Genomic DNA, 26,320 nt, shown 5'->3' on the forward strand with positions numbered 1-26,320 from the left:
AATTACTTACAATGTATTTGAGTGGTACTGTACATTAATGTACTAAAAGTACATTTCCATTCTTCTAAAGTGTGGCCTATCAAGTTACAGATGTTACATACAATTCACCTTACTTGGGTTTTCTGCATTTTATTTATTTAATTTGAAAACTATCCCACATTTTTTTTATTCCAGACAAATATGAAACAAAAAAAAATCAGTGTGACATGATTTTGAGCGGTCCCAGTCTGAAATCAAGGGACCCCTGCTGGCGGAAGAAATTACGTTTTATTCATCAGTTCCTTATTCTGTCATGTGCAAGCGCAGTGCGTATTGAATGGGAGTATACCAATCCTGGAAAAAACTGATTGAACAAATTAATAAAAGGTAAATTATGACTACACACTGTTCCAGACTTAAATAATATTATAATTCTAAAATATTTTCAGTAGGATATATGTGAATCAACCGTGCAGCAACCGGGCGTTTAAAAAGTAGGGCCCTTGTCCCCCACACCCCTTCGGTTTACGCTTATTCTATTCTCCCTTTCTGTTCTCGGCTCCCAACTGAATAAGCACACCGGGAACACCGGACCCGTTAACTATCAAAATACAGAACAGTAAGTAACTGACAGCTCGCTTTTCCAACCGGGGAATGAACATGTTAGCCGCTAGTCAAATTGTTTGGTGTAAGGGAGAGCTAATGTAAACGGTCAAGAAAATAAATGTTGTGACAGCCATGAGCGTCCAAACCGGGCCCGACCGGCTAAATATGAATATCAACAGAAGCTGCTATTCTCCGACATCAGAAAATACGTAATTTTTCAGAGAATTCATTGCTAATGAAGCTAGACGGGTGGCTATAACGTTTTAGTTTACAAAGGCTTCCATTTGGAAGTGGCACCACCTGCCTCGATGTCTTGAGAGCGACGGAAGATGTCGACATGACGTATGTTATATCAGTGACAGTGAGCCGGTGACGTTAAATTGTTACATTGTAACATGGCCATCAAAGGAATAACACCGCTGTTGATACAATGTTTCAATGTGATTTTTAACACTGTCTCAAATAACAACCTCTTATGCCTATGTCCCCTTGTTATATGCTCTCAAGAATTGGAGAAGTGAGTAGCCTATTACATTAGTCTTTGTCATACGTTTAGTAAAATGTGGTTTAGGTTATTATTATAATAATAATAATTATTAGATTATTAATTGAATGACACAAAAATATAAACGTTTTCTTTGCAATCACGCAGTCTTAAAATAGTCCCCCCAACCAAAGGCACGTTTAGCCAATTCTTGAGGCTGTCACACTTTTATACTTAGGCCTACTGTACACGCCTATGCTGTAGCCTATTCCCAAGGTGTTGATTTTCCTGTAGGCCGGTATGCAGTTTTATAATGTTTGTTTGCTTTGTTCATGGCTCGCGGCGGAATGGATGAAAATAACGTGTTGCGCATTCTAATCACGAAAGTTGTTTGGTCTCACACACTCACCAAGGAAGGTGAGTTACATTCGTTTATTTTTTTTGTATATAGGCCAACTATAAGGTGTTTTACATGCCTATCATGCAGGAAATCATTTTCTTAACGGCCAAACTATCAAGGTGAAATAATTCTAACAATAAAAATAATCTCTAATATATATTGTTAATAGGACTACAGCCAAGTTGTTTCTATTAGTAGTACTAAAAAACGATTGGGGGAAAAACACATCTAGATGGCTATAAGGAAATGTGTTTCCTGTTTCACTATGGTATGAATTATGCATGATTTGCCCGCCATCAAAACCACAGCTTCATCCTGGACTGCTAATAACTCAAGTCTTTGCTGTGGCAGTCTATGTTGTGTAGTCTACTGTATAGAATCTAGGATTCTATGATGTGTACACAGAACATACAGGATTCGTCCCAAATCTCACCCTATTCTCTTTATTACATTTTTACATTTAAGTCATTTAGCAGACGCTCTTATCCAGAGCGACTTACAAAATGGTGCATTCACCTTATGATATCCAGTGGAACAACCACTTTACAATAGTGCATCTAAATATTTTAAGGGGGGGTAGAAGGATTACTTTATCCTATCCTAGGTATTCCTTAAAGAGATGGGGTTTCAGGTGTCTCCGGAAGGTGGTGATTGACTCCGCTGTCCTGGCGTCGTGAGGGAGCTTGTTCCACCATTGGGGTGCCAGAGCAGCGAACAGTTTTGACTGGGCTGAGCGGGAACTGTGCTTCCTCAGAGGTAGGGGGGCCAGCAGGCCAGTGGTGGATGAACGCAGTGCCCTTGTTTGGGTGTAGGGCCTGATCAGAGCCTGAAGGTATGGAGGTGCCGTTCCCTTCACAGCTCCGTAGGCAATCACCATGGTCTTGTAGCGGATGCGAGCTTCAACTGGAAGCCAGTGGAGAGAGCGGAGGAGCGGGGTGACGTGAGAGAACTTGGGAAGGTTGAACACCAGACGGGCTGCGGCGTTCTGGATGAGTTGTATGAGTTGTACTTTATAGTACACTACTTTTGACCAGAGCCTTAATGCATTATAAAGGGAATAGGGTGCCACTTGGGATGCTCAGCATTGTGAGGTTGGTCCTACCTGCATTAGATCTTATCTATCATTCCAGTGCTGTTCCTGTTATCACGCCATTCATTCAACAACACCCCTCACCAAACTTGCTGAGTGATCATATTTTACTTTCTGCCCTTTAAGGTTATGCAGCAACTTTTTCAGTTTGCATGCAGAATATGCATAATTGTATTATTTATTTATTTTGCATTTGCTTGTGATTCAAGTTCTTTAGTTGGCCATGATGGCATCTATTGGTTGCCATATAAAGAATATAAGTGGACCTGAATAGAGGCTGTTTATCCAGAGACATCTACTATTGGCTACCCTCCGACGTATGAGAATTCTAAGAACTCCAGAATATAACATTGGACATGAGGGCTTGTGTTCAGAAGGCATGAAATAGGAGTTAAACTTGTGAAACGGAGGCGCTAGCCTGTACTACTTGGTGAACACTTTGAAGATGTTTTCTCCTGTTTGTGCTCTTCGAACACAACCGGTGAAGTGAACATCATTCAGTTCATCATTCATCCGACCTTGGTCTGCTGGATCTGGCTCTTTGTCTGTTCTTCTTCTTTCTCTTCCTGCATGCCTCAATGCATTCTGGGATTGATCCATTACAAAGCAAAAATGGCAGAGTCCAATGGATGAATTTATATGTCTCTCTAAACTTCTCTCCTCTGTGTCACTAACCCTCTAGCCTGTCCCTCTCTCCCTTTTTCTCTGCTTCGGATCAAAGATGCTGTCTCAGTGGAAACCCCCGTGTTCAGCAATGGATCAGTCTGTTCCTGATCTCCCTCCCAACCGCTGCCAGGTGGACTGCACCAATGAGGTGGCAGTAGAGGGGGGTCAGAGGAACAGGGGTGGTATCTCTTTGTCCTCCCCAGAGAGCAGCAGCGTGAATGGAGACGGCAACCGGAAACGCAGTGGGAAGAGCCGTCGCCGTCGGAAACGCTCTGCTCAACCCGACAACCACCCTACATTCATTGCCGTGGAGATGCATCCGCCTCCACCACCTGGCCAGGGGGACAGTAGCCACGCCCCTGTCCCTGACTCCCCCAGCATGGTCCTGCTCGGCATGCGGTCTGAGTGTGAATCTGTGTGGTTTGACCGCGGTGTGTATGAGCAGGCTGAGAGTCTGTATCAGTGCTGGTTGGCACGCTCTGCCAACGGGGCGAAGACACGGCCAAGCAGCTCACCCTCGCCCTCTGCCCTGGCTGCTGACAACCACCCCACCTCCCCTCAACCCTCACCCCCTGCCCCGAACCATCCAATCACCCCTCCAACCATAGTAGCTGAAGAGCGTTGTGTTTTTGCAGAGCCCCTGCAGCCAGCAGCCCCAGACTTCCCGGCCCTCCCCGCAAACAGCGCCGCCACACCAGACGAGGGGTACCTGTCCCTGGCCCAGACCCCGCAGGCGGCCTCCCCACTGACCTCGGCCCAGGCCCCTGGTCAGCTGATGAATGGGCTGCCCTGTCTCCCCATGGAGCTGCTGAGGCACGTGTGGCTGCAGAAGCCTCTTTACGACCGGGCCGAGGCGGCCTTCTACCAGAGCCTCTACGGCAACAACCGCTTTCATACCTGCAACAACCTGGTTGGTGGAGCCTCCACCTCACGTACCAACCCTAACGCTCACTCAACCTCCAGGGGTATTGGCGACCACCCACAGAGTCTTATGGAAGAGGAGGAAGTTTTAGAAGAAGCACCTATGGTCTCACAGGGGAAGGCCGAAGTCTATCACTCTCTGCGCACCATTCAGGAGGAGGAGGAGCCTGCTGACGTCACAGATGAGGAAGGTGTGACCATGTCAGTGGGAGGAGTCTGTTACTTCCTTCATCCGGACAGTGAGAGGGTGTGGCTAGACCGGGGTCGCTACGAGGATGCAGAGAGACGTTTCTACGGTTATCACCAGAATGTACCTGTGGAGTCAACAGTAGCCAACAGAGAGGAGGGGGCTCTTGGGGAAGAAGATACTGCGGCGTTTGCAACGTCATCGCCAGCATTCCCGGTCGCATGCAACGGCCCTCTGAGGGACAAGTATGACCCATTCCAGGAGTCTTGACCTCCACAAACAAAACCAGCTTCATTTGACGATCTCCTTTTCATTGCCTTTTGATTTCTTTAACTTGTTTTCTGTGTTTTTATTTGCTCATTTGTCACTTTTTTTTTTGCTTTACTCTTTTCATTTTTGACTTGCATGATTATTTATTTTACTCAATGTTGGTGGTCATCAAAGATTTATCCCAGGGGCGCAACTTTGGTTTTAGAAGTGTGTGTGGGGGGGGGGGACATAAATAAGAATAGAATGTTTCTAAACACTTCTAAATGAATGTGGATGCTACTATGATTATGGATAATTCTGAATAAATCAGGAATAATGATGAGTGAGAGTTATAGAAACACATATCATACCCACCACACAAATGCTAACCTCCTCTGTTATTGTAATGGTTAGCATGTCTTAGGGGTATGATACATTTGTGCATCTGTAACTTTCTGACACGTCATTATTCACAATTCATTCAGGATTATCTGTAATCTTGGTAGCATCCACATTAATGTAGAAGTGCTTGAAAGCATTTGTTTTTATTTACAATAAAAGTGACTCAAATGACACAATACATTATTTACCATTCATTTCTATTGGGCACAAAATCTGAAACACAACCAAAACAAACAGAAAATGCATCATACAAATTTGTAGAGTCACAAGCTTGATATAGTCATTGAACTCTATGAATGTGAGACCAAATGTGGGGGGGAAACTATGTACAACAAGTGTTGTAATTTCTAAATGGTTCACGACCCTTCCAATTATAGGCAATGCATTTCTTAGCCACTATGAATGCTAGGTTACACAGTTTCTTCTGATAAGTCTCCAGTGTCAACATTTCCAAGCAAACAAAAACAGGAAGAATCTGTAGATATGCTGAGATAAAAGAACATACTCTTTGCCAGTCTTCACAAGAACATAATATATTGAAATATGTCCCCTTTTGTGTTTTACATCTCCAGCAGAGGAATTCAATTTCTGAGTGCATGATATTCAGTTACCCTGGGATATAGTACGTTTTATGGATGGTCTTAAATGGCAATAATTTATGTCTGAGATTATATGAACATGACTGGGCATTTAAACATCTGTATCCATTCATCAGTAGTGTCTCCCAGGTCTTCCTCACATTTTTGTTTAACATGTTTTGTGTCATCTGGAAAAGCCTCTATCAACCCTTAATACAGTTTGGAAATCAACTTTAGAGGTTTTTCAGCTTGCCTTAAAATAGTTGTCTTTGCAGCTTCAGGCTTGTCCAGTGTTTGCTGCACATAGAGAATAAAGTGTTGCATCTGGAAAAGTTCACCTCAGCGCTGTCAGACCGGTCTTCCCTGGTTGCTGAGACCCCTGTCACCATCTGATCCTGCTAAGACATGATGAGCATAGTGTTGTGTACTGACTGTGCATCATGACAGTAAAGCCTGTAGAGCTGTGTATACAGTGTCAGTGTGAAAAGTAGGGAATTGGCTAGGGAAACTGGCAGATGAATAATGTTATTGCCATACTGACTGTGATTGGCGCAAAAATAATATCTAACGTTAGCCAACTTTTGACTAGCTGTAATGGTACATCAACAGGTGAAAACAAGCCAAGTTAATTTACTTCTGTTGAAACAGGACAAAACTTAGGCTACAAAACATTTCCATACACACAACAGCTGTTAGATACTACAGTGCCTTGCAAAAATATTCATCCCCCTTGACGTTTTTCCTATTTTGTTGCGTTACAACCTGTAATTTAAATAGATTTTTATTTGGATTTCATGTAATGGACACACAAAATAGTCCAAATTGGTGAAGTGAAAGGGAAAAAATAACTTGTTTCAACAAATTAAAAACGAAAAAGTGGTGCTTGCATATGTATTCACCCCCTTTGCTATGAAGCCACTAAATAAGATCTGGTGCAACCAATTGCCTTCAGAAGTCACATAATTAGTTAGATTGCACACAGGTGGAATTTAAGTGTCACATGATCTCAGTGTGTGTGTGTGTATATATATATATATATATATATATATATATATACACACACCTGTTCTGAAAGGCCTCAGTGTCTGCAACACCACTAAGCAAGTGGCACCACCAAGCAAGCGGCACCATGAGGACCAAGGAGCTCTCCAAACAGGTCAGGGACAAAGTTGTGGAGAAGTACAGATCAGTCTTGGGTTATAAAAAAATATCTGAAACTTTGAACATCCCACGAAGCGCCATTAAATCCATTATAAAAAAAATTGAAAGAATATGGCATCACAACAAACCTGCCAAGAGAGGGCCGGCCACCAAAACTCACAGACCAGGCAAGGAGGGCATTCATCAGAGAGGCAACAAAGAGACCAAAGATAACCTTGAAGGAACTGCAAAGCTCCACAGTGGAAATTGGAGTATCTGTCCATAGGACCACTTTAAGCTGTACAGAGCTGGGCTTTACGGAAGAGTGGCCAGATTAAAAAAGCCATTGCTTAAATAAAAAATAAGCAAACACATCTGGTATTTGCTAAAAGGCATGTGGGAGACTCCCCAAACATATGGAAGAAGGTACTCTGGTCAGATGAGACTAAAATTTAGCTTTTTGGCCATCAACGCCTTCCCTGTGGCTCAGTTGGTAGAGCATGGTGTGTGCAACGCCAGGGTTGTGGGTTTGATTCCCACGGGGGGCCAGTACAAAAAAATAAAAAAATAAAAAATGCATGAAATGAAAATTAAATGTATGTATTCACTACTGTAAGTCGCTCTGGATAAGAGCGTCTGCTAAATTACTAAAATGTAAACGTAATCAAAAAAAATGCTGTATCTGATGTAAACCCTTCACGCTGAGAACACCATCCCCACAGTGAAGCATGGTGGTGGCAGCATCATGCTGTGGGGATGTTTTTCATCGGCAGGCACTGGGAAACTGGTCAGAATTGAAGGAATGATGGATAGTGCTAAATACAGGGAAATTCTTGAGGGAAACCTGTTTCAGTCTTCCAGAGATTTGAGACTGGGATGGAGGTTCACCTTCCAGCAGGACAATGACCCTAAGCATACTGCTAAAGCAACACTTGAGTGGTTTAAGGGGAAACATTTAAATGTCTTGGAATGGCCTAGTCAAAGCCCAGACCTCAATCCAGTTGAGAATCTGTGGTATGACTTAGATTGCTGTACACCAGCGGAACCCATCCAACTTGAAGGAGCTGGAGCTGTTTTGCCTTGAAGAATGGGCAAAAATCCCAGTGGCTAGATGTGCCAAGCTTACAGACATACCCCAAGAGACTTGCAGCTGTAATTACTGCAAAAAAGTCTCTCTACAAAGTATTGACTTTGGGTGGGGGGTGAATAGTTATGCACCGCTAAGTCTTTTTTTTTTTGTCTTATTTGTTTGTTTCACAAAAAAAAAAATGTTTACATCTTCAAAGTGGTAGGCATGTTGTGTAAATCAAGTGATACAAACCCCTAAAAAATCTAATTTAATTCCAGGTTGTAAGGCAACAAAATAGGAAAAATGCCAGAGGGGTGAATACTTTCGCAAGCCACTACCTGACAGATGGCTTGAGTTGAATTGGCTGTGGTAGCTACTAGCTAGCTTACGTCAGTTCATTCACTCCAGACAGATCTTAAGTCAAGATGGAATGAAACATTAGCTAACGTTACATGTCAGTTACACTACTATCTCAGCACTGGGAAAATAATTATTTGTTAGGTCAAACAGCACTTACTTTGCCAGCTACATCAATCAAATAAAGAGTAGCAAGTTTCTGCTCTGCTCTGCTTGCTTTTACAACTCCCAGAGAAAAAGCACACCACACACAGACAACAGCTGCCTCTGTTCGCATGCTCTGTGGTGTCTGCACAGTCCTAAATCCAGCCGTCTGAAACCACCAAACAGCCTACCTGACTGCTCTGAGGCATCTGCATGGTCCTAAAGCACAACGATGCTGCTTTTTGTATCACAATCCAATGATAAAACTGGGGGGACAAATATGCAGTGCCCAGTGAAAGTCGTGCCCCTAATTTATCTTACTTCTAAGGATGGGCGGGGGGGGGGGGGGGGTTGTCTGTAGTGGGACACAGATTGTTAAAACAGAGGGATACAAACAGTCTAATGGACTCACTGAATTACTAAACATTAGATCCCTTTCTCCTTCTCCCTCTTCTGTCCCTCTCTCTTCTCATATCTGCTTCCTCTCCCTCTCTGTAGCACCATGAGTGCAGCAGTAGACTACCTAACTCAGGAGAAGATCTGGTTTGATAAACTTCGCTACGATGAGGCAGAGAGACATTTCTACGAACGCATGAATGGCACCTCACACCCAGCACAAGTAAGTTGTTTCTCTCTCTCTGTGTGTGTGTGAGAATTGTCTCTTCCTCAAACATGTCTCCACCTCTCTGGTGTGTGTGTGTGTGTGTGTGTGTGTGTGTGTGTGTGTGTGTGTGTGTGTGTGTGTGTGTGTGTGTGTGTGTGTGTGTGTGTGTGTGTGTGTGTGTGTGTGTGTGTGTGTGTGTGTGTGTGTGTGTGTGTGTGTGTGTGTGTGTGTGTGTGTGTGTGTGTGTGTACATCAGTGTTTGACCTGGTCCCTGTACTTTACCCTATAGGAGCTGGGAGCCAACAGCATCCTGCAGGACATAGCCCGGGCCAGAGAAAACATCCAGAAGTCCCTAGCAGGAGTGAGTGTAATATAATACACATCTGAGCCTTCATACACCCCATCTGCTTTAAAGCTGCACTGAAAGTAAGATCATCACCTTTTAATATACAGTACTGTGCAAAGGTTTTAGGCAGGTATGTAAAAATGTTGGAAAGTAAGAATGCTTTCAAAAATAGACATGTTAATATATTATATTTAGCAATGAACTAAATGCAAAGTGAGTGAACAGAAGAAAAATCTCAATCAAATCCATATTTGGTGTGACCAACCTTTGCCTTCAAAACAGCATCAATTCTTGTACAGTGAGGGAAAAAAGTATTTGATCCCCTGCTGATTTTGTACGTTCGCCCACTGACAAAGAAATTATCAGTCTATAATTTTAATGGTAAGTTTATTTGAACAGTGAGAGACAGAATAACAACAAACAAATCCAGAAAAACGCATGTCAAAAATGTTATCAAATTATTAGCATTTTAATGAGGGAAATAAGTATTTGACCCCTCTGCAAAACACGACTTAGTACTTGGTGGCAAAACCCTTGTTGGCAATCACAGAGGTCAGACGTTTCTTGTAGTTGGCCACCAGGTTTGCACACATCTCAGGAGGGATTTTGTCCCACTCCTCTTTGCAGATCTTCTCCAAGTCATTAAGGTTTCGAGGCTGACGTCTGGCAACTCGAACCTTCAGCTCCCTCCACAGATTTTCTATGGGATTAAGGTCTGGAGACTGGCTAGGCCACTCCAGGACCTTAATGTGCTTCTTCTTGAGCCACTCCTTTGTTGCCTTAGCCGTGTGTTTTGGGTCATTGTCATGCTGGAATACCCATCCACGACCCATTTTCAATGCCCTGGCCATGTACCCTTGATTTGAGGGTACATGGCCCCGTCCATCGTCCCTTTGATGCGGTGAAGTTGTCCTGTCCCCTTAGCAGAAAAACACCCCCAAAGCATAATGTTTCCACCTCCATGTTTGACGTGGGGATGATGTTCTTGGGGTCACAGGCAGCATTCCTCCTCCTCCAAACACGGCGAGTTGAGTTGATGCCAAAGAGCTCCATTTTGGTCTCATCTGACCACAACACTTTCACCCAGTTGTCCTCTGAATCATTCAGATGTTCATTGGCAAACTTCAGACGGGCATGTATATGTGCTTTCTTGAGCAGGGGGACCTTGCGGGCACTGCAGGATTTCAGTCCTTCACGGCGTAATGTGTTACCAATTGTTTTCTTGGTGACTATGGTCCCAGCTGATTCCTCACCATTCTCATGATCATTGCAACTCCACGAGGTGAGATCTTGCATGGAGCCCCAGGCCGAGGGAGATTGACAGTTCTTTTGTGTTTCTTCTATTTGCGAATAATCGCACCAACTGTTGTCACCTTCTCACCAAGCTGCTTGGCGATGGTCTTGTAGCCCATTCCAGCCTTGTGTAGGTCTACAATCTTTTCCCTGAGAGCCTTGGAGAGCTATCCTTGGAGAGCTCTTTGGTCTTGGCCATGGTGGAGAGTTTGGAATCTGATTAATTGATTGCTTCTGTGGACAGGTGTCATTTATACAGGTAACAAGCTGAGATTAGGAGCACTCCCTTTAAGAGTGTGCTCCTAATCTCAGCTCGTTACCTGTATAAAAGACACCTGGGAGCCAGAAATCTTTCTGATTGAGAGGGGGTCAAATACTTATTTCCTTCATTAAATGCAAATCAATTTATAACATTTTTGACATGCGTTTTTCTGGATATTTTTGTTGTTATTCTGTCTCTCACTGTTCAAATAAACCTACCATTAAAATGATAGACTTATCATTTCTTTGTCAGTGGGCAAACGTACAAAATCAGCAGGGGATCAAATACTTTTACTGTCAAAAGTCATACACCATGGCAAGACTGAGCACAGCAACAAGACACAAGGTAGTTATATTGCATCAGCAAGGTCTCTCCCTGGCAGAAATTTCAAGACAGACAGGGGTTTCCAGATGTGCTGTCCAAGCTCTTTTGAAGAAGCACAAAGAAACGGGCAACGTTGAGGACCCCCACTGCGTAGTGGTCGGCCAAGGGAAACTTACTGCAGCAGATGAAAGACATATCAAGCTTACTTCTCTTCGCAATCGGAAGATGTCCAGCAGTACCATCAGCTCAGAATTGGCAGAAAACAGTGGGAACCTGTTATACCCATCTACTGTCCGGAGAAATCTGGTCAGACTTGCGGCCAAAAAGCCATACCTCCGACGTGGAAACAAGGCCAAGCGACTCAACTGTGCACGAAAACACAGGAACTGGGGTGCAGCAAAATGGCAGCAGGTGCTCTGGACTGAAATATTTGAAATATTTGGCTGTTGCAGAAGGTAGTTTGTTTGCCGAAGGGCTGATAGCGGTACATGAATGAGTGTCTGCAGGCAACAGTGAAGCATGGTGGAGGTTCTTTGCAAGTTTGGGGCTGCATTTCTGCAAATGGAGTTGGGGATTTGGTCAGAATTAATGGTCTCCTCAATTCTGAGAAGTACAGGCAGATACTTATCTGTCATGCAATACCATCAGGGAGGCATCTGATTGGCCCCAAATGTATTCTGCAGCATGACAACGACCCCAAACATAGAGCGAAAGTCATTAAGAATTATCTTCAGTGTAAAAGGAGTCCTGGAAGTGATAGTACGGCCCCCACAGAGCCCTGATCTCAACATCATCGAGTCTGTCTGTCTGGGATTACACGAAGAGAGAGGAGCACCTGAGGCTGCCTAGATCCACAGAAGAACTGTGGTTAGTTCTCCAAGATGTTTGGGCCAATCTACCTGCCGAGTTCCTTCAAAAACTGTGTGCAAGTGTACCTAGAAGAAATGATGCTGTTTTGAAGGCAAAGGGTGGTCACACCAAATATTGGTTTGATGTAGATTTTTCTTCCGTTCACTCACTTTGCAATTTGTTAATTGATAAATATAAACTATTAATGTCTATTTTTGAAAGCATTCTTACTTTACAGCATCTTTTCACACCTGCCTAAAACGGTTGCATGGTACTGTAGATCATCTTTTGTAGTGTGTTACCTGGTCCAAGACCCCACCCACACACATGACCAATGTATGTGGACACCTGCTCGTTGAACATCTCATTCCAAAATCATGGGCATTAATATGGAGTTGGTCCCGTCTTTGCTGGCTGTTATAACAGTCTCCACTCTTCTAGGAAGGCTTTCCACTAGATGTTGAAACATTGCTGCTGGGACTTGCTTCCAGTCAACCACCAGAGCATTAGTGAGGTCGGGCACTGATGTTGGGCGATTAGGCCTGGCTCGCAGTCAACGTTCCAATTCATCCCAAAGGTGTTTGATAGGGTTGAGGTCAGGACTCTGTGCAGGCCAGTCAAGTTCTTACATCCAAATCTCAACAAACCATTTCTGTATGGATCTCACTTTGTGCACGGGGGCATTGTCATGCTGAAACAGGAAAGTGCCTTCCCTAAACTGTTGCCACAAAGTTGGAAGCACAGAATCATCTAGAATGTCATTGTATGCTGTAGCATTAAGATTTCCCTTCACTGGAACTAAGGGGCCTAACCCGAACCATGAAAAAAAAAAAAAAAAAAAAAACCCAGACCATTATTCCTCCTCCACCAAACGTTACAGTTCAAACCAAATTGTATTTGCCACATGCGCCGAATACAACAGGTGTAGACTTTACTGTAAAATTCTTACATATAAGCCCTTAACCAACAATGCAGTTCAAGAAATAGTTAAGAAAATATTTACTAAATGAAGTGTAAAATAAAAACCAACAAAGTTGGCACTATGCATTGGGGCACGTAGCGTTCTCCTGGCATCCGCCAAACCCAGATACGTCCATCAGACTGCCAGATGAAGCGTGATTCATCACTCCAGAGAATGCGTTTCCACTGCTCCAGAGTCCAATGGCAGTGAGTTTTACCCCACTTCAGCTGACACTTGGCATTGCACATGGTGATCTTTGGCTTGTGTGCTGCTGCTTGGCCATGGTAACCCATTTCATGAAGCTCCCAACGAACAGTTGTTTCAGAGGTAGTTTGGAACTCTGTAGTGAGTGTTGTAACCGAGGACAGACTATTTTTCTAAAACGGTCCTGTTCTGTGAGCTTGAGTGGCCTACCACTTTGCGGCTGAGCCATTGTTGCTCCTAGACATTTCCACTTCACAATAAAAGCCCTTATACTTGACCGGGGCAGCTCTAGCAGGGCAGAAATGTGAAGAACTGACTTGTTGGAAGGGTGGCTGGCATCCTATGACGGTGCCACGTTGAAAGTCACTGAGCTCTTCAGTAAGGCCATTCTACTGCTAATGTGTGTCTATTGAGATTGCATGGCTGTGCTCTATTTTATACACCTGTCACCCAACGGTTTTGGCTGAAATAGCCAATAATATATATTACACACACAGAACCAGTCAGAAGTTTGGACAACTACTCGTTCAAGGGTTTGTATTTGTACTATTTTCTACATTGTAGAATACCAGTGAAGACATCAAAACTATGAAATAACACATGGAATCATGTAGTAACCAAAAAACTGTTAAACAAATCAAAATATATTTGAGATTCTTCAAAGATTCTTCACCCTTTGCCTCGATGACAGCTTTGCACACTCTGCATTCTCTCAACCAGCTTCATGAGGTAGTCACCTGGAATGCATTTCAATTAACAGGTGTGCCTTGTTAAGTTAATTTGTGGAATTTTTTTCCTTAATGCGTTTGAGCCAATTAGTTGTGTTGTGACAAGGTAGGGGTGGTATACAGAAGATGGCCTTATTTGGTAAAAGACCAAGTCCATATTATGGCAAGAACAGCTCAAATAAGCAAAGAGAAACGACAGTCCATCATTACTTTAAGACATGAAGGTCAGTCAATACGGAAAATGTCAAGAACCTTGAAAGTTTCTTCAAGTGCAGTCGCAAAAACCATCAAGCGCTATGATGAAACTGGCTCTCATGAGGACTGCCACAGGGAAGGAAGACCCAGAGTTACCTCTGCTGCAGAGGATAAGTTCATTAGAGTTAACTGCACCTCAGATTGTAGCCCAAATTAATGGTTCACAGAGTTCAAGTAACAGACACATCTCAACATCAACTGTTCAGAGGAGACTGCGTGAATCAGGCCTTCATGGTCAAATTGCTGCAAAGAAACCACTACTAGGAAGAAGAGACTTGCTTGGGCCAAGAAATGCAAGCAATGGAAATATGTCCCTTTCTGAGTCCAAATTTCAGATTTTTGGTTCCAACCACTGTCTTTGTGAGATGCAGAGTAGCTGAACAGATGATCTCCGTGTATGTGGTTCCCACCTTGAAACATATGTGTTATTAAATAGTTTTGATGTACATTTACATTTTAGTAGACTTACAGTAGTGAATGCATACATTTCATTTCATACATTTTTTATTTTTTTTTCTGTGCTGGCCCCCCGTGGGAATCGAACCCACAACCCTGGCATTGCAATCACCATGCTCTACCAACTGAGCTACAGGGAAGGATGTCTTCACTATCATTCTACAATGTAGAAAATAAAGAAAATTCCTTGAATGAGTAGGTGTGTTCAGACTTTTGACTGTGTGTGTGTGTGTGTGTGTGTGTGGGGGGAGATATCTTTACTGAACTGGCCATATCTGACCACCCAGCTAAGACTGTTTCACAGCAACATTCTGTTTTGACTGCAGCTAAGTTGTGTTTATGTTGACCCTGAGCTACTGACAATAACCTTGAATACCCTGGGTTGTATTCATTAGTGCATGCAATGTAAATAGTTTTGCAATGAAAACAAGTCTCTTATTGGACAAGTTAAGGTAATCGTGCCCCATTTCAGTTGGTTTTCTTCCTTTTGGTTTCTAGTGAACACAACCCAGGCCTATCACTTGCACTTAGAGAACAAACAGGTGTGTTTTTGATTTTCATGCTCTGGTTTAGCTAACATGAAATCCAAAAGTGTGATTTCATGAGCCATCTAAAGTGTTTTTGTCTGTGGTTCATTTCAGTCCTAGCCATTCCTGCATGTTTGAGTAGCATGTTGTGGCTCATAACACTGGTTTAAGCCTCAGGGGTGTGTGTGGGTTTATGCAGGTATAACCTGCTGAAGCAAGATATCTGTTTGTATGATTTCTTGCGTGACTGACTTAACCTTTCATTCCTCTGCCAGTTCCCCCGTAGACCAGTCCTGGCTATACCTCTGCCTGAACCCTCGTGTACACCAGTCCTGGGTATACCTCTGCCCGAACCCTCCTGTAGACCAGTCCTGGGTATACCTCTGCCCAAACCCTCCTGTAGACCAGTCCTGGGTATACCTCTGCCCGAACCCTCCTGTAGGCCAGTCCTGGGTATACCTCTGCCCGAACCCTCCTGTAGACCAGTCCTGGGTATACCTCTGCCCGAACCCTCTTGTAGGCCAGTCCTGGGTATACCTCTGCCTGAACCCTCCTGTAGACCAGTCCTGGGTATACCTCTGCCCGAACCCTCCTGTAGGCCAGTCCTGGGTATACCTCTGCCCGAACCCTCCTGTAGGCCAGTCCTGGGTATACCTCTGCCCGAACCCTCCTGTAGGCCAGTCCTGGGTATACCTCTGCCCGAACCCTCCTGTAGGCCAGTCCTGGGTATACCTCTGCCCGAACCCTCCTGTAGGCCAGTCCTGGGTATACCTCTGCCTGATTCCTCCTGTAGCTCTGTTTCCTTTCAACCACTGTCCTCTCAGCACCTTCAACTTCATTCAGCTCTCTCCTTCCTTCCTTCCTTCCTTCCTTCCTTCCTTCCTTCCTTCCCTCCCTCCCAACCCTACAGCTGAAGAATTCACTGTTACCTAGCAGAGACTCTGGTCAACCCCAGAACCACTATCCTGTAAGTGTCCCACCCTGTGTGACAGTAGCTAGCTACCCCTTACTGAGAGCAATGTGTCACACACAACACACACACACAGACAAACCCTTTTTCTGGTCAGCCACCCTGACCCTCCTTTCACCCCTATCCACTTTATTCTCCCTGTATAATGGACATGCTTTTCTCTGTCTGTCCATTTCCATGGTCTTCCCTGTCCACCCTCCTCTGGGGTGTTGCTAAGATGGACGTGTGTGTATTTATTATATATATATTTTTTAGGAGTTGTGATTGGTCAGTGTCAGACCTCTTATGTTTGGACCCTTCTCTGTAGAATGTTAGAAGGGTCTACTGAAAGCTCCTCTGATCATCACCAAAACCATAGACTCGGGATGGGCAATGTTAATTGGATATCCGAACGTTTGTATTCTAACACTTGTGAGCGTATTCATTTGTCCCCAAAACTTTTAGGCCAATGAAAAAGCTAAAAATAATGAAGAAGCTTTATCTAGAAGTCTTTTCAAGCTCATTTTCTATCTTGTGGGCTATGGGTTGAGTTTTACATGAAAATACATTTTACTATCATGGTGCTTTTAGCCCTCCAGTCAGCCCTGACAATGGTATGCTGTTTTCCCCACTTCAATTGGTGATTTACCCTACAGGCACGCACCAACGGAGGTTCCACAAGACCTTACACAGATCAATGCAAAACACTCACCAGAACTTTTAGTGAAAACTGAATCAGTTCCATGATGGTGAACATCATCCTAGGGCTAGGCTAACGGCATCAGTTAAAGAAAAGTCTGAAAACAGCACACTGTCTGCTTTTGTGGCATTTTCTGTCTTTCTAATTGGTCGAGTAGTTTTTTTTTATTTTAAATGTTAACTATCTGGGTATCCAAATGTTGTTTTATATTATTCGAATAGTTAAAAAATTACCAATGCCCATCCTTTCTACACTCTTTCTTCCTGAGTGGGAGGAGCATTGCATCAGCTGTAATTGTAGCTGTCATTCATTGTCTATTCTCTCTCTGCCAACAGCTGTATTTATTTATGAACACAACATGTGACAGATCTGTTGTTTACCCTATTGTCTTCGATTTAACTGATCATGTTACCTGGGTTTGGCCAGTAGAGGTTGCTGGTGATCTGCTGAAAGTGACATATTGACTTACGTGTGTGTTTGTGTTCAGAGTGCAGCTAATGGGACAGGAGATCAAGGGGAACTGGTCACACAGATCAAGATCCTGGAACTAGAGAACCACAGTCTGCGCCAAGGTGTGTGTGTGGCATCTGTGTATCTTACTCAGAGGTGCTTGTATGCTTCCTTCCATGTGATCTATCTGACTCTCTTTCCCGTGTGTGTCTCTGTCAGTGGTGGAGGACCTGCGGTCAGCTCTGTCTAAGTTGGAGTGTCGGGTATCGGTCCTGGAGAAATCCCCATCGCCAGCCCCCTGTACAAATGTAAGTCCCTCTCACGCTGGTCCTGTGTGGCTGAGTTAGGAAGAGCATGGCGCTAGCAAAAACAAGGTCGTGGGTTCATTTTCCGCAAGGATCACATACATGTAATCAATCACTAATTTTAGTGTAAATTGCTTTGGATAGAAGCATATGCTTAGTGGCCATTGTCTTCCGACAGATGGCATCATTCTAAGGAGACGAGTAGCTATGGACTATTATTAGTGCAGACTGAGTCATTGTACTTTCTGGCAGGACACAATGTTAACTGGCATATATTTTTCTCATATTATTGGTGTGCTCCTCTCCTCCTCAGGCCACATCCGTCCAGCTGAAGACGACCAGTGCTCCAGTTGAGGAGGAGGATGATGATGATGATATGGACCTGTTTGGCAGTGATGATGAGGAGGATGCGGAGGCCGAGCGAATCAAAGAGCAGAGGCTGAAAGAGTACGCAGAGAAGAAGGCCAAGAAACCCACCCTCATCGCAAAGTCTTCTATCCTATTAGATGTCAAGCCTGTACGTCACAGTCCCCACCCACTCTTCCTAATGCTCTCTCCATCAGTAGACAATATTTTATAAATATTTACGATGGAATATTTGTTCCAGTGTGTTTTCATGACATTCAAATCTTTCTTCATGTCTTCCGGTTATGTTATTCCCCCTTGCCTCCCTCCCCTCTCTCTCCACCTTCCCCTCTTTGCTCTCCCTTTTGCTCTCAGTGGGATGATGAAACAGACATGGCTAAGCTGGAGGAGTGTGTGAGGTCTGTTGTTGCTGACGGTCTGCTGTGGGGTCAGTCTAAGCTGGTTCCAGTGGGTTATGGTATCAGGAAGCTACAGATCCAGTGTGTTGTTGAGGACAACAAGGTGGGGACAGACCTGCTAGAGGAGGAGATCACCAAGTTTGAAGACTACGTGAGTACAGGCATGATTCACACACACACACACCTTTGACAATATACTATGCTGTATGTCCTTGTACGGTTATCTTACCCAAATGAGAGACAGTTGGAAACTGTTGTGTAGTTTATCTTGATCAATGTTCTCTATTCTCTTGTTCTGCAGGTCCAGAGTGTCGATGTAGCAGCTTTCAACAAGATTTGATTCCACCCTCTTCCTCGTCATTGGGCCCGTCCCACATGGCACCCTATTCTCTATAACATGCATTACTTTTGACCAGAAATCTATAGGCCCTGGTCAAAAGTAGTGCACTATATAGGGAATAGTGTCATTTGGTTACTTGGTCATGTTTCCTGTCCATTCATTGCTGCTGTTTGTGTCACATGGTTAATAATAAAGAGATTTTGGTGCACTTGAACTCCTCTCTTGTCTCTCTCTCTGGGTATTCACACATGTAAGGGTTGGGAACCACTGTAAATGACCATTTATTGTAAACTTCATGGACAAAGTTTGGTTTGTCTTGTGTTAATAAAAGGGTCAAATCCATCCCTAGATGAGGTAGCAGCAAGATACATTGGAGTGTACAAAACATTAGGAATACTTGCTCTGTTATGACAGACTAGCCAGGCGAATATAGATGAAAGGTGTGGTCCCTTTATTGATGTCACCTGTGAAATCAAATTCAATCTGTGTAGATGAAGGGGAAGAGACAGGTTAAAGAAGGATTTTTAAGACCATTGAGATGGATTGTGTATGTGACCCATTCAGAGGTTGTATGGGCAAGACAAAAGATTGAAGTGCTTTTGAACGGGGTATGGTAGTATGTCGTGGGAATTCAGTACTGAGAGAGATTTGGTCATTTCTTCAAACAATCATCTTTATTTAATATCGATTTAATTATTGCAATAATGAGGCTGGCCAGGTGCACCGGTTTGCTTTTCAAGAACTGCAACGCTGCTGAGTTTTTCAAGCTCAGTTTCCCATGTGTATCAAGAATGGTCCACCACCCAAAGGACAACTTGACACAACTGTGTGAAGCATTGGAGTCAACATGGCCCAGCATCCCTGTGGAACTCTCATTTGCCCCCCAAATTGTTTTTGCTTTGTCAGTAAGGGGTATTGTGTGTAGATTGAGGGAATAAAACAATTTAATCCATTTTAGAATAAGGCTGTAGCATAACAAAATGTGGAAAAAGTAAAGGGGTCTGAATACTTTCTGAATGCACTGGAAAATAACATCTTACTGCAGAAAAGTGGACTGCAGAGAGACAGCCATTTTATATATCTTGTATTGTAATTTGCACAGTACTATGTATTAGACCTAGATATTGTGTGTATGTACTGATATGTAGGCTGTGTGAGACATTTTAAATGTATGTATTTCAGTCCTTGACTAATAATGTTCTGTACTATGCAATATGTCATGTTTCATGTGGACTAATGTGGATCCAAATAAATACCAAATACCAAATCTTGATTACAGAATGTGACTACCATCATGTCCCACTGATGAGAGACCATTGTCAACTGTGTTGACGCCTTTTTTGAAATATAATTTTATGAAACATAGCAAAATAAAGAATAGGTTGTTATTACCATATACTAGCTATGCAGGGGAAAACATGTGAAATGGGGTTGATTACAATATCACCTTGAACACAATACATGCTCAGTGAAGTGGTTTGAGTCAAAACTTGTATTTAACTATTTCGAAAGAAGACAACAGTGGCTTATCATTAATATATAGATTACTTAATTAATCATTGACAATGAAAGGATAATACCGTTTTTGTCAGCCAAAAAATGCACAAGTATTTGCTCCTGGAACCAACAAGACTGCAACTGACCAGTAAAAAAATCAAGAATTAAGAACAAAAGTTACCAAGTATGACTTTTGTTAGAAAATGGAATCTAAAATATGTCAGAAAATGGTTACATTGAATATGAAATGTCAGAAAAAATGTAACATTGATTCTAAAATACAATACACATGAAAAAGATTTATGGTTCAGATTTCGTATGGTCTTGACTGGCCTTGACTTGGCCAAGCATAGACATCTATGTTTGTTTCAGATTTCACCCGGGCCAGCCTTAATTTCAACGTCCACGGAGGTCAGGTCCCGACTGGCCTATTGTTGGTCCTAACATAGACGTCTATAATTGCTTCAGATTTGCTCAGGTCTGGACCGGCCTTGATCTGGCCACAAAAAAATATGTAATGGCCCAAAAATCTGATTAGTTCAGATTTGGTCTGGTACAGACTGGCCTTGATTTGGCCCAAATATAGACGTCAATGATTGGTCCAGTGTGATGTTTGCCTTTCACGCCATGACCCTGGTCTGTCGTTCCCCACTAAGCATTTACCGATCTGTCTGGACCGGCCATCCTTTTTTGGTGTGGTCTGGACCGGCCTTGATTTCATGGATGTAGATTTTTGGTCCGTATCTGACCCATTTGTAGGCATCTATGTTTGGTTCAGATATGGTAGGGTCTGGACCAGCCTTGATTTCAACCTCCACAGATGTCCAGTCCGGATCAGCCATTTGGTCCAAATATAGACGTCTAGAGCTGGTTCAGATTTAGTCCGGCCCTGATGTGGCCTGAACAGTACAGTACAGTACAATACAGTAGAGCACAGTACAGTAGAATTGAATACAGTAGAGTAAAGTACAGTACAGTAGAATACATTAGAGTAAGGTAGGGTCCCATGATCAGTACTGACTCTTGTTTGGGGTTGGAGCTAATTAACATAATAGCCAGCATGCTTTGTGAGTTTAGTTTTTATATTTACATTTTGGTAATTCTGCAGACGCTTTTATCCAAACCAACCTACAGTCAACGCTTTCAACTAAGGTAGATAAACAATAACATATTATAGTCATAGCAAGTAAAACATATTTCTGTAACCGTTACTGAAAATGTTATTGTAGTTGAAGTTGTGTGTTGGTTTATAGCTAGTCTTCTCTATACATATAGAATCAATATATTTTAGATTGAGTATTTATTGGGTCATTATGTTAGTATATTATGTATGTTTCAAATAGTGTGTTATATGTGAAAATGTGTTCGTATTATAAATTGTATTTTAATGTGCTGTTTTGCTCAAATGATTTCTCCGTTAAGATTTACCCAATTGTGAATTGACAGAAAATTATGAAAACACAGAGAGAGATGAAAGAAACATTATTTCCACATTTTTATTGGTCAAATATTTGGGGAAGCCCAGATTCCCTTGGCATCTATGAATATACACCACTGCAACTACATGACTATTACAGAGCCAGAGCAACAGCAGACAAAGAAAAGCTTAAATAATATACACTGAGTATACAAAACATTAAGAACACCTTCCTAATATTGAGTTGCACCCCCCACTTTTTCCCTCAGAACAGCCTCAATTTGTCAGAGCATGGACTTTATAAGGTGTAGAAAGTGTCCCACAGAGATGCTGGCCCATGTTGACTCCAATGCTTCCCACAATTATGTCACATTGGCTGGATGTCCTTTGGGTGGTGGACCATTCTTGATAAACACTGTTGAGTGTGAAAAACCCAGCAGCATTGCAGTTCTTGACACAAACCGATGTGCTTGGCACCTACTACCATACCCCGTTCAAAGGCACTTAAATATTTTGTCTTGCCCATTCACCCTCTAAATGGCACACAAACAATCCATGTCTCAATTATCTCAAGGCTTAAAAATCCTTCTTTAACCTGTTTCCTCCCCTTCATCTATACTGATTGAAGTGGCATCAATAAGGGATCATAGCTTTCACCTGGATTCACCTGGTCATTCTATGTTTCCCAAATTGTCCCCATGTTGGAGAATGTGAGATTTGAAAGTAGAGGTTTGAAATAGAATATGTCACCAATTACTATATATATATATTCCTGGTTTGAGGTGGGCTGGGTGTCTACAAGCTGACTTTGGTCGCCAGCTGGACAGTGTTTCCTCTCTCTCATATATATATATATATATACATATATTAAATAACAGAAAATAAATTAAGTCATACCTTTTACCTAATGGTGGCGCTCTAAACATGTGCAAATTCCCATAGGATCACAGCCAATTTAAAAGTACAGGGCTTGTGCAAAGTTTTGTATAGAAGGGATACAGCAAAAATGTAAATTTTTGAGAGCCTCCTGAGTGGCGCAGTGGTTTAAGGCACTGCATTGAGGCTGCTTGAGGTGTCTCTACAGACCTGGGTTCAATCCCAGGTGTTGTCACAGCTGGCTGTGATGGGGAGACCCATGAGGCTGTGAACAATTGGCCCAGTGATGTCCAGGTTATGGGAGGGTTTGGCCAGCTGGGATTTCCTTGTACCATCATGCTCTAGAGACTCCTTGTGGTGGGCTGACTTTGGTCACCAGCTGGACAGTGTTTCTGGGTCAAGAAGCAGTGCGGCTTGGCAGGGTTGTGTTTTGGAGGACGCATGGCTCTCAACCTCTCCTGAGTCCGTACGGGAGTTGCGGCAATGGGACAAGACTGTAACTACCAATTGGGGAGAAAAACAGGTAAAAGTACAACAACAAAAAAGCAGGTTAGGAGAACTTACACATCAGGTTAGGAAAATTAAGGTAGCAGGTTAGGAGGGAGGATTAGGTTAGGAAAAGGGTTAGGGTTACCTAAAATGCAAAAACAAATCAACTTTTGATGTCAATTTGACAAAAGCTGTCCAATGTGCCATTCCTTAATCGAGAGCCATGTCCTCCGAAACACGACCCAACCAAGCCGCACTGCTTCTTGACACAATGCCTGCTTAACCCGGAAGCCAGCCACACCAATGTGTCAGAGGAAACACCGTACACCTGGCGATCGTGTCAGCGTGCATGCGCTCGGCCCGCCACAGAAGTTGCTAGAGTGCGATGGGACAAGGACATTCCTGCCGGCCAAACCCTCCCCTAACCCGGACGATAATGGGCCAGTTGTGCACCGCCCCATGGGTCTCCCGGTCGCGACTGGCTGCGACAGAGCCTGGACTCAAACCAGGATCTCTAGTGGCACAGCTGGCAACTGCGATGCAGTGCCTTAGACCACTGCGCCACTTGGAAGGCCAGATCTCATGTCTGATTCCCAGTTCGTCCACTAGATTACAGTAGAAGATCACATGATGTGATTTACTTCATACCAGAGGAGTCTGGCTTGATCTGGGGTCGTCACTAGTTACCACAGGCACAAAGTCAGAATTATGTCTAAACCCTATTTCTACAATTTGTGGTTGTGGCGTTCTTATGATCAATTTCCAATATGTTAGTCTGTCACGTCCTCAAACATAGCTCCAAATTCACAATGTTCAGAGAGTTCACGTAATTCAGCAACACACTGACCTATTTTCCGAAAATATCAGTTAAACTTGAACCTCTGCACAATCACTGAAGGCTTTGGATTGTGGTGAGTCTGAACGAGAGCAACTAGATCGACAAAAGGAATTTCTCCCGGTCTCCATGGTGTAGCCAAATTCTTTCTTCTTCTGTGGGTTTTGTGGCGGAATACATTCCAAAAAGGTGTATTGCCACCACCAACTGGATGGGTTGATACCAAAACAAGGTAAAAATAGAATCCATACGTAATAGGGAAACTAACTTAATCCACCTTCTTTTAATTCTGCATACAGTGGCATGTGAAAGTATTCCCCCTCTTGGCATTTTTCCTATTTTGTTGCCTTACAACCTGGAATTAAAATAGATTTTTGGGGGGGTTTGTATCATTTAAACTTTGTCGATTTAAACAACATGTCTACCACTTTGAAGATGCAAAATGTTTTTTGTGTGTGAAACATACAAGAAATAAGACAAAAAAACTGAAAACTTGAGCGTGCATAACCATTCACCCCACCCAAAGTCAATTCTTTGTAGAGCCACCTTTTCTTTGTAGAGCCACCTTTTGCAGCAATTACAGCTGCAAGTCTAATCGACCTGGCCTGGGTATCCTGGAAGGATATTGACCTCATCCCGTCAGTCGAGGATGCCTGGTCGTTCTTTAAAAGTAATTTCCTCACCATCCTAAATAAGCCTGCCCTTTTCAAAAAATGTAGAACTAAGAACAGATATAGCCCTTGGTTCACTCCAGACCTGACTGCCCTTGACCAGCACAAAACCATCCTGTGGCGGACTGCAATAGCATCGAACAGTCCCCGCGATATGCAACTGTTCAGGGAAGTCAGGAACCAATACACACAGTCAGTCAGGAGGCTAGCTTTTTCAAACAGAAATTTGCATCCTGTAACTCTAACTCCAAAAAGTTTTGGGACACTGTAAAGTCCATGGAGAACAAGAGCACCTCCTCCCAGCTTCCCACTGCACTGAGGCTAGGCAACACGGTCGCCACCAATAAATCCATGATAATCGAACATTTCAATAAGCATTTCACTACGGCTGGCCATGCTTTCCTCCTGGCTACCCCAACCCTGGCCAACAGCTCCGCACCCCCCGCAGCTACTTGCCCGAGCCTCCCCAGCTTCTCCTTTACCCAAATCCAGATCGCAGATGTTCTGAAAGAGCTGCCAAACCTGGACCCGTACAAATCACCTGGGCTAGACAATCTGGACCCTCTCTTTCAAAAATTATCTGCCGCCATTGTTGCAACCACTATTACCGCGGTCATCCCCCTCTTCAAAGGGGGTGACACTCTAGACCCAAACTGTTATAGACCTATATCCATCCTGCCCTGCCTTTCTAAAGTCTTTGAAAGCCAAGTTAATAAACAGATCACTGACCATTTCGAATCCCACCGTACCTTCTCCCCTGTGCAATCTGGTTTCCGAGCTGGTCATGGGTGCACCTCAGCCACGCTCAAGGTACTAAACGATATCATAATCACCATCGATAAAAGACAGTACTGTGCTGCTGACTTCATCGACCTGGCCAAGTAATTCGACTCTGTCAATCACCGTATTCTTATCGGCAGACTCAATAGCCTTGGTTTCTCAAATGACTGCCTCGCCTGGTTCACCAACTACTTTGCAGACAGAGTTCAGTGTGTCAAATCGGAGGGCCTGTTGTCCGGACCTCTGGCAGTCTCTATGGGGGTACCACAGGGTTCAATTCTCGGGCCGACTCTTTTCTCTGTATATCAACAATGTCGCTCTTGCTGCGGGTGATTCACTGATCCACCTCTATGCAGACGACACCATTCTGTATACATCTGGCCCTTCTTTGGACACTATGTTAACTAACCTCCAAACGAGCTTCAATGCCATACAACACTCCTTCCGTGGCCTCCAACTGCTCTTAAACGCTAGCAAAACCAAATGCATGCTTTTCAACCTTTCGCTGCCTGCACCCGCCCGCCCAACTAGCATCGCTACTCTGGACGGTTCTAACCTAGAATACGTGGACAACTACAAATACCTAGGTGTCTGGCTAGACTGTAAACTCTCCTTCCAGACTCATATCAAACATCTCCAATCCAAAATCAAATCTAGAATCGGCTTTCTATTTCGCAACAAGCCTCCTTCACTCACGCCGCCAAACTTACCCTAGTAAAACTGACTATCCTACTGATCCTCGACTTCGGCAATGTCATCTACAAAATAGCTTCCAATACTCTACTCAGCAAATTGGATGTAGTCTATCACAGTGCCATCCGTTTTGTTACCAAAGCGCCTTATACCACCCACCACTGCGACCTGTATGCTCTAGTCGGCTGGCCCTCGCCACATATTTGTTGCCAGACCCACTGGCTCCAGGTCATCTATAAGTCTATGCTAGGTAAAGCTCCACCTTATCTCAGCTCACTGGTCACGATAACAACATCTACCTGTAGCACGCGCTCCAGCAGGTATATCTCACTGGTCATCCCCAAAGCCAACACCTCCTTTGGCCGCCATTCCTTTCCTTTCAATTCTCCGCTGCCAGTGACTGGAACGAATTGCAAAAATCGCTGAAGCTGGTGACTTACATTTCCCTCCCTAACTTTAAACATCAGCTATCT

At 43.5% G+C, this 26,320-nt stretch overlaps 1 protein-coding gene across 7 annotated transcripts; it reads left to right on the plus strand.

Annotated features, from left to right (window-relative positions):
- The first annotated feature begins 178 nt into the window (after positions 1–178).
- LOC100195912 (elongation factor 1-delta) lies at positions 179–18,803 on the plus strand. 7 transcript variants are annotated; one of them, XM_014123239.3, is made up of 10 exons: positions 554–598; positions 1,457–1,486; positions 3,281–4,578; positions 8,771–8,891; positions 9,166–9,237; positions 17,218–17,302; positions 17,400–17,488; positions 17,799–18,002; positions 18,206–18,400; positions 18,551–18,803. In XM_014123239.3, the coding sequence occupies exons 3-10, from the start codon at positions 3,281–3,283 to the stop codon at positions 18,587–18,589; spliced, it is 2,103 nt and encodes a 700-aa protein (XP_013978714.3). In that variant the 5' UTR covers positions 554–598; positions 1,457–1,486; the 3' UTR covers positions 18,590–18,803. The 7 variants fall into 7 exon arrangements, with proteins under 7 accessions (XP_013978718.3, XP_013978719.3, XP_013978714.3 ...); XM_082957006.1 differs by lacking the exon at positions 554–598 and adding an exon at positions 1,042–1,102; XM_082957007.1 differs by lacking the exons at positions 554–598; positions 3,281–4,578 and adding an exon at positions 642–1,102.
- Positions 18,804–26,320: the final 7,517 nt, after the last annotated feature.

This window comes from Salmo salar, chromosome 10 (assembly GCF_965601325.2).
Source record: "Salmo salar chromosome 10, fSalSal1, whole genome shotgun sequence".
Lineage (NCBI taxonomy): Eukaryota > Metazoa > Chordata > Actinopteri > Salmoniformes > Salmonidae > Salmo > Salmo salar.

What these genes read in the sequence shown, in the direction of transcription:
- LOC100195912 (XM_082957006.1), top strand. Translation starts at nt 1,061, where the DNA reads ATGCCTATGTCCCCTTGTTATATGCTCTCAAGAATTGGAGAA. An exon ending in AACGGCCCTCTGAGGGACAA is followed by an intron (nt 4,579 to 8,770) that starts GTATGACCCATT and finishes CCCTCTCTGTAG; the next exon opens with CACCATGAGTGCAGCAGTAG. An exon ending in GCACCTCACACCCAGCACAA is followed by an intron (nt 8,892 to 9,165) that starts GTAAGTTGTTTC and finishes TTTACCCTATAG; the next exon opens with GAGCTGGGAGCCAACAGCAT.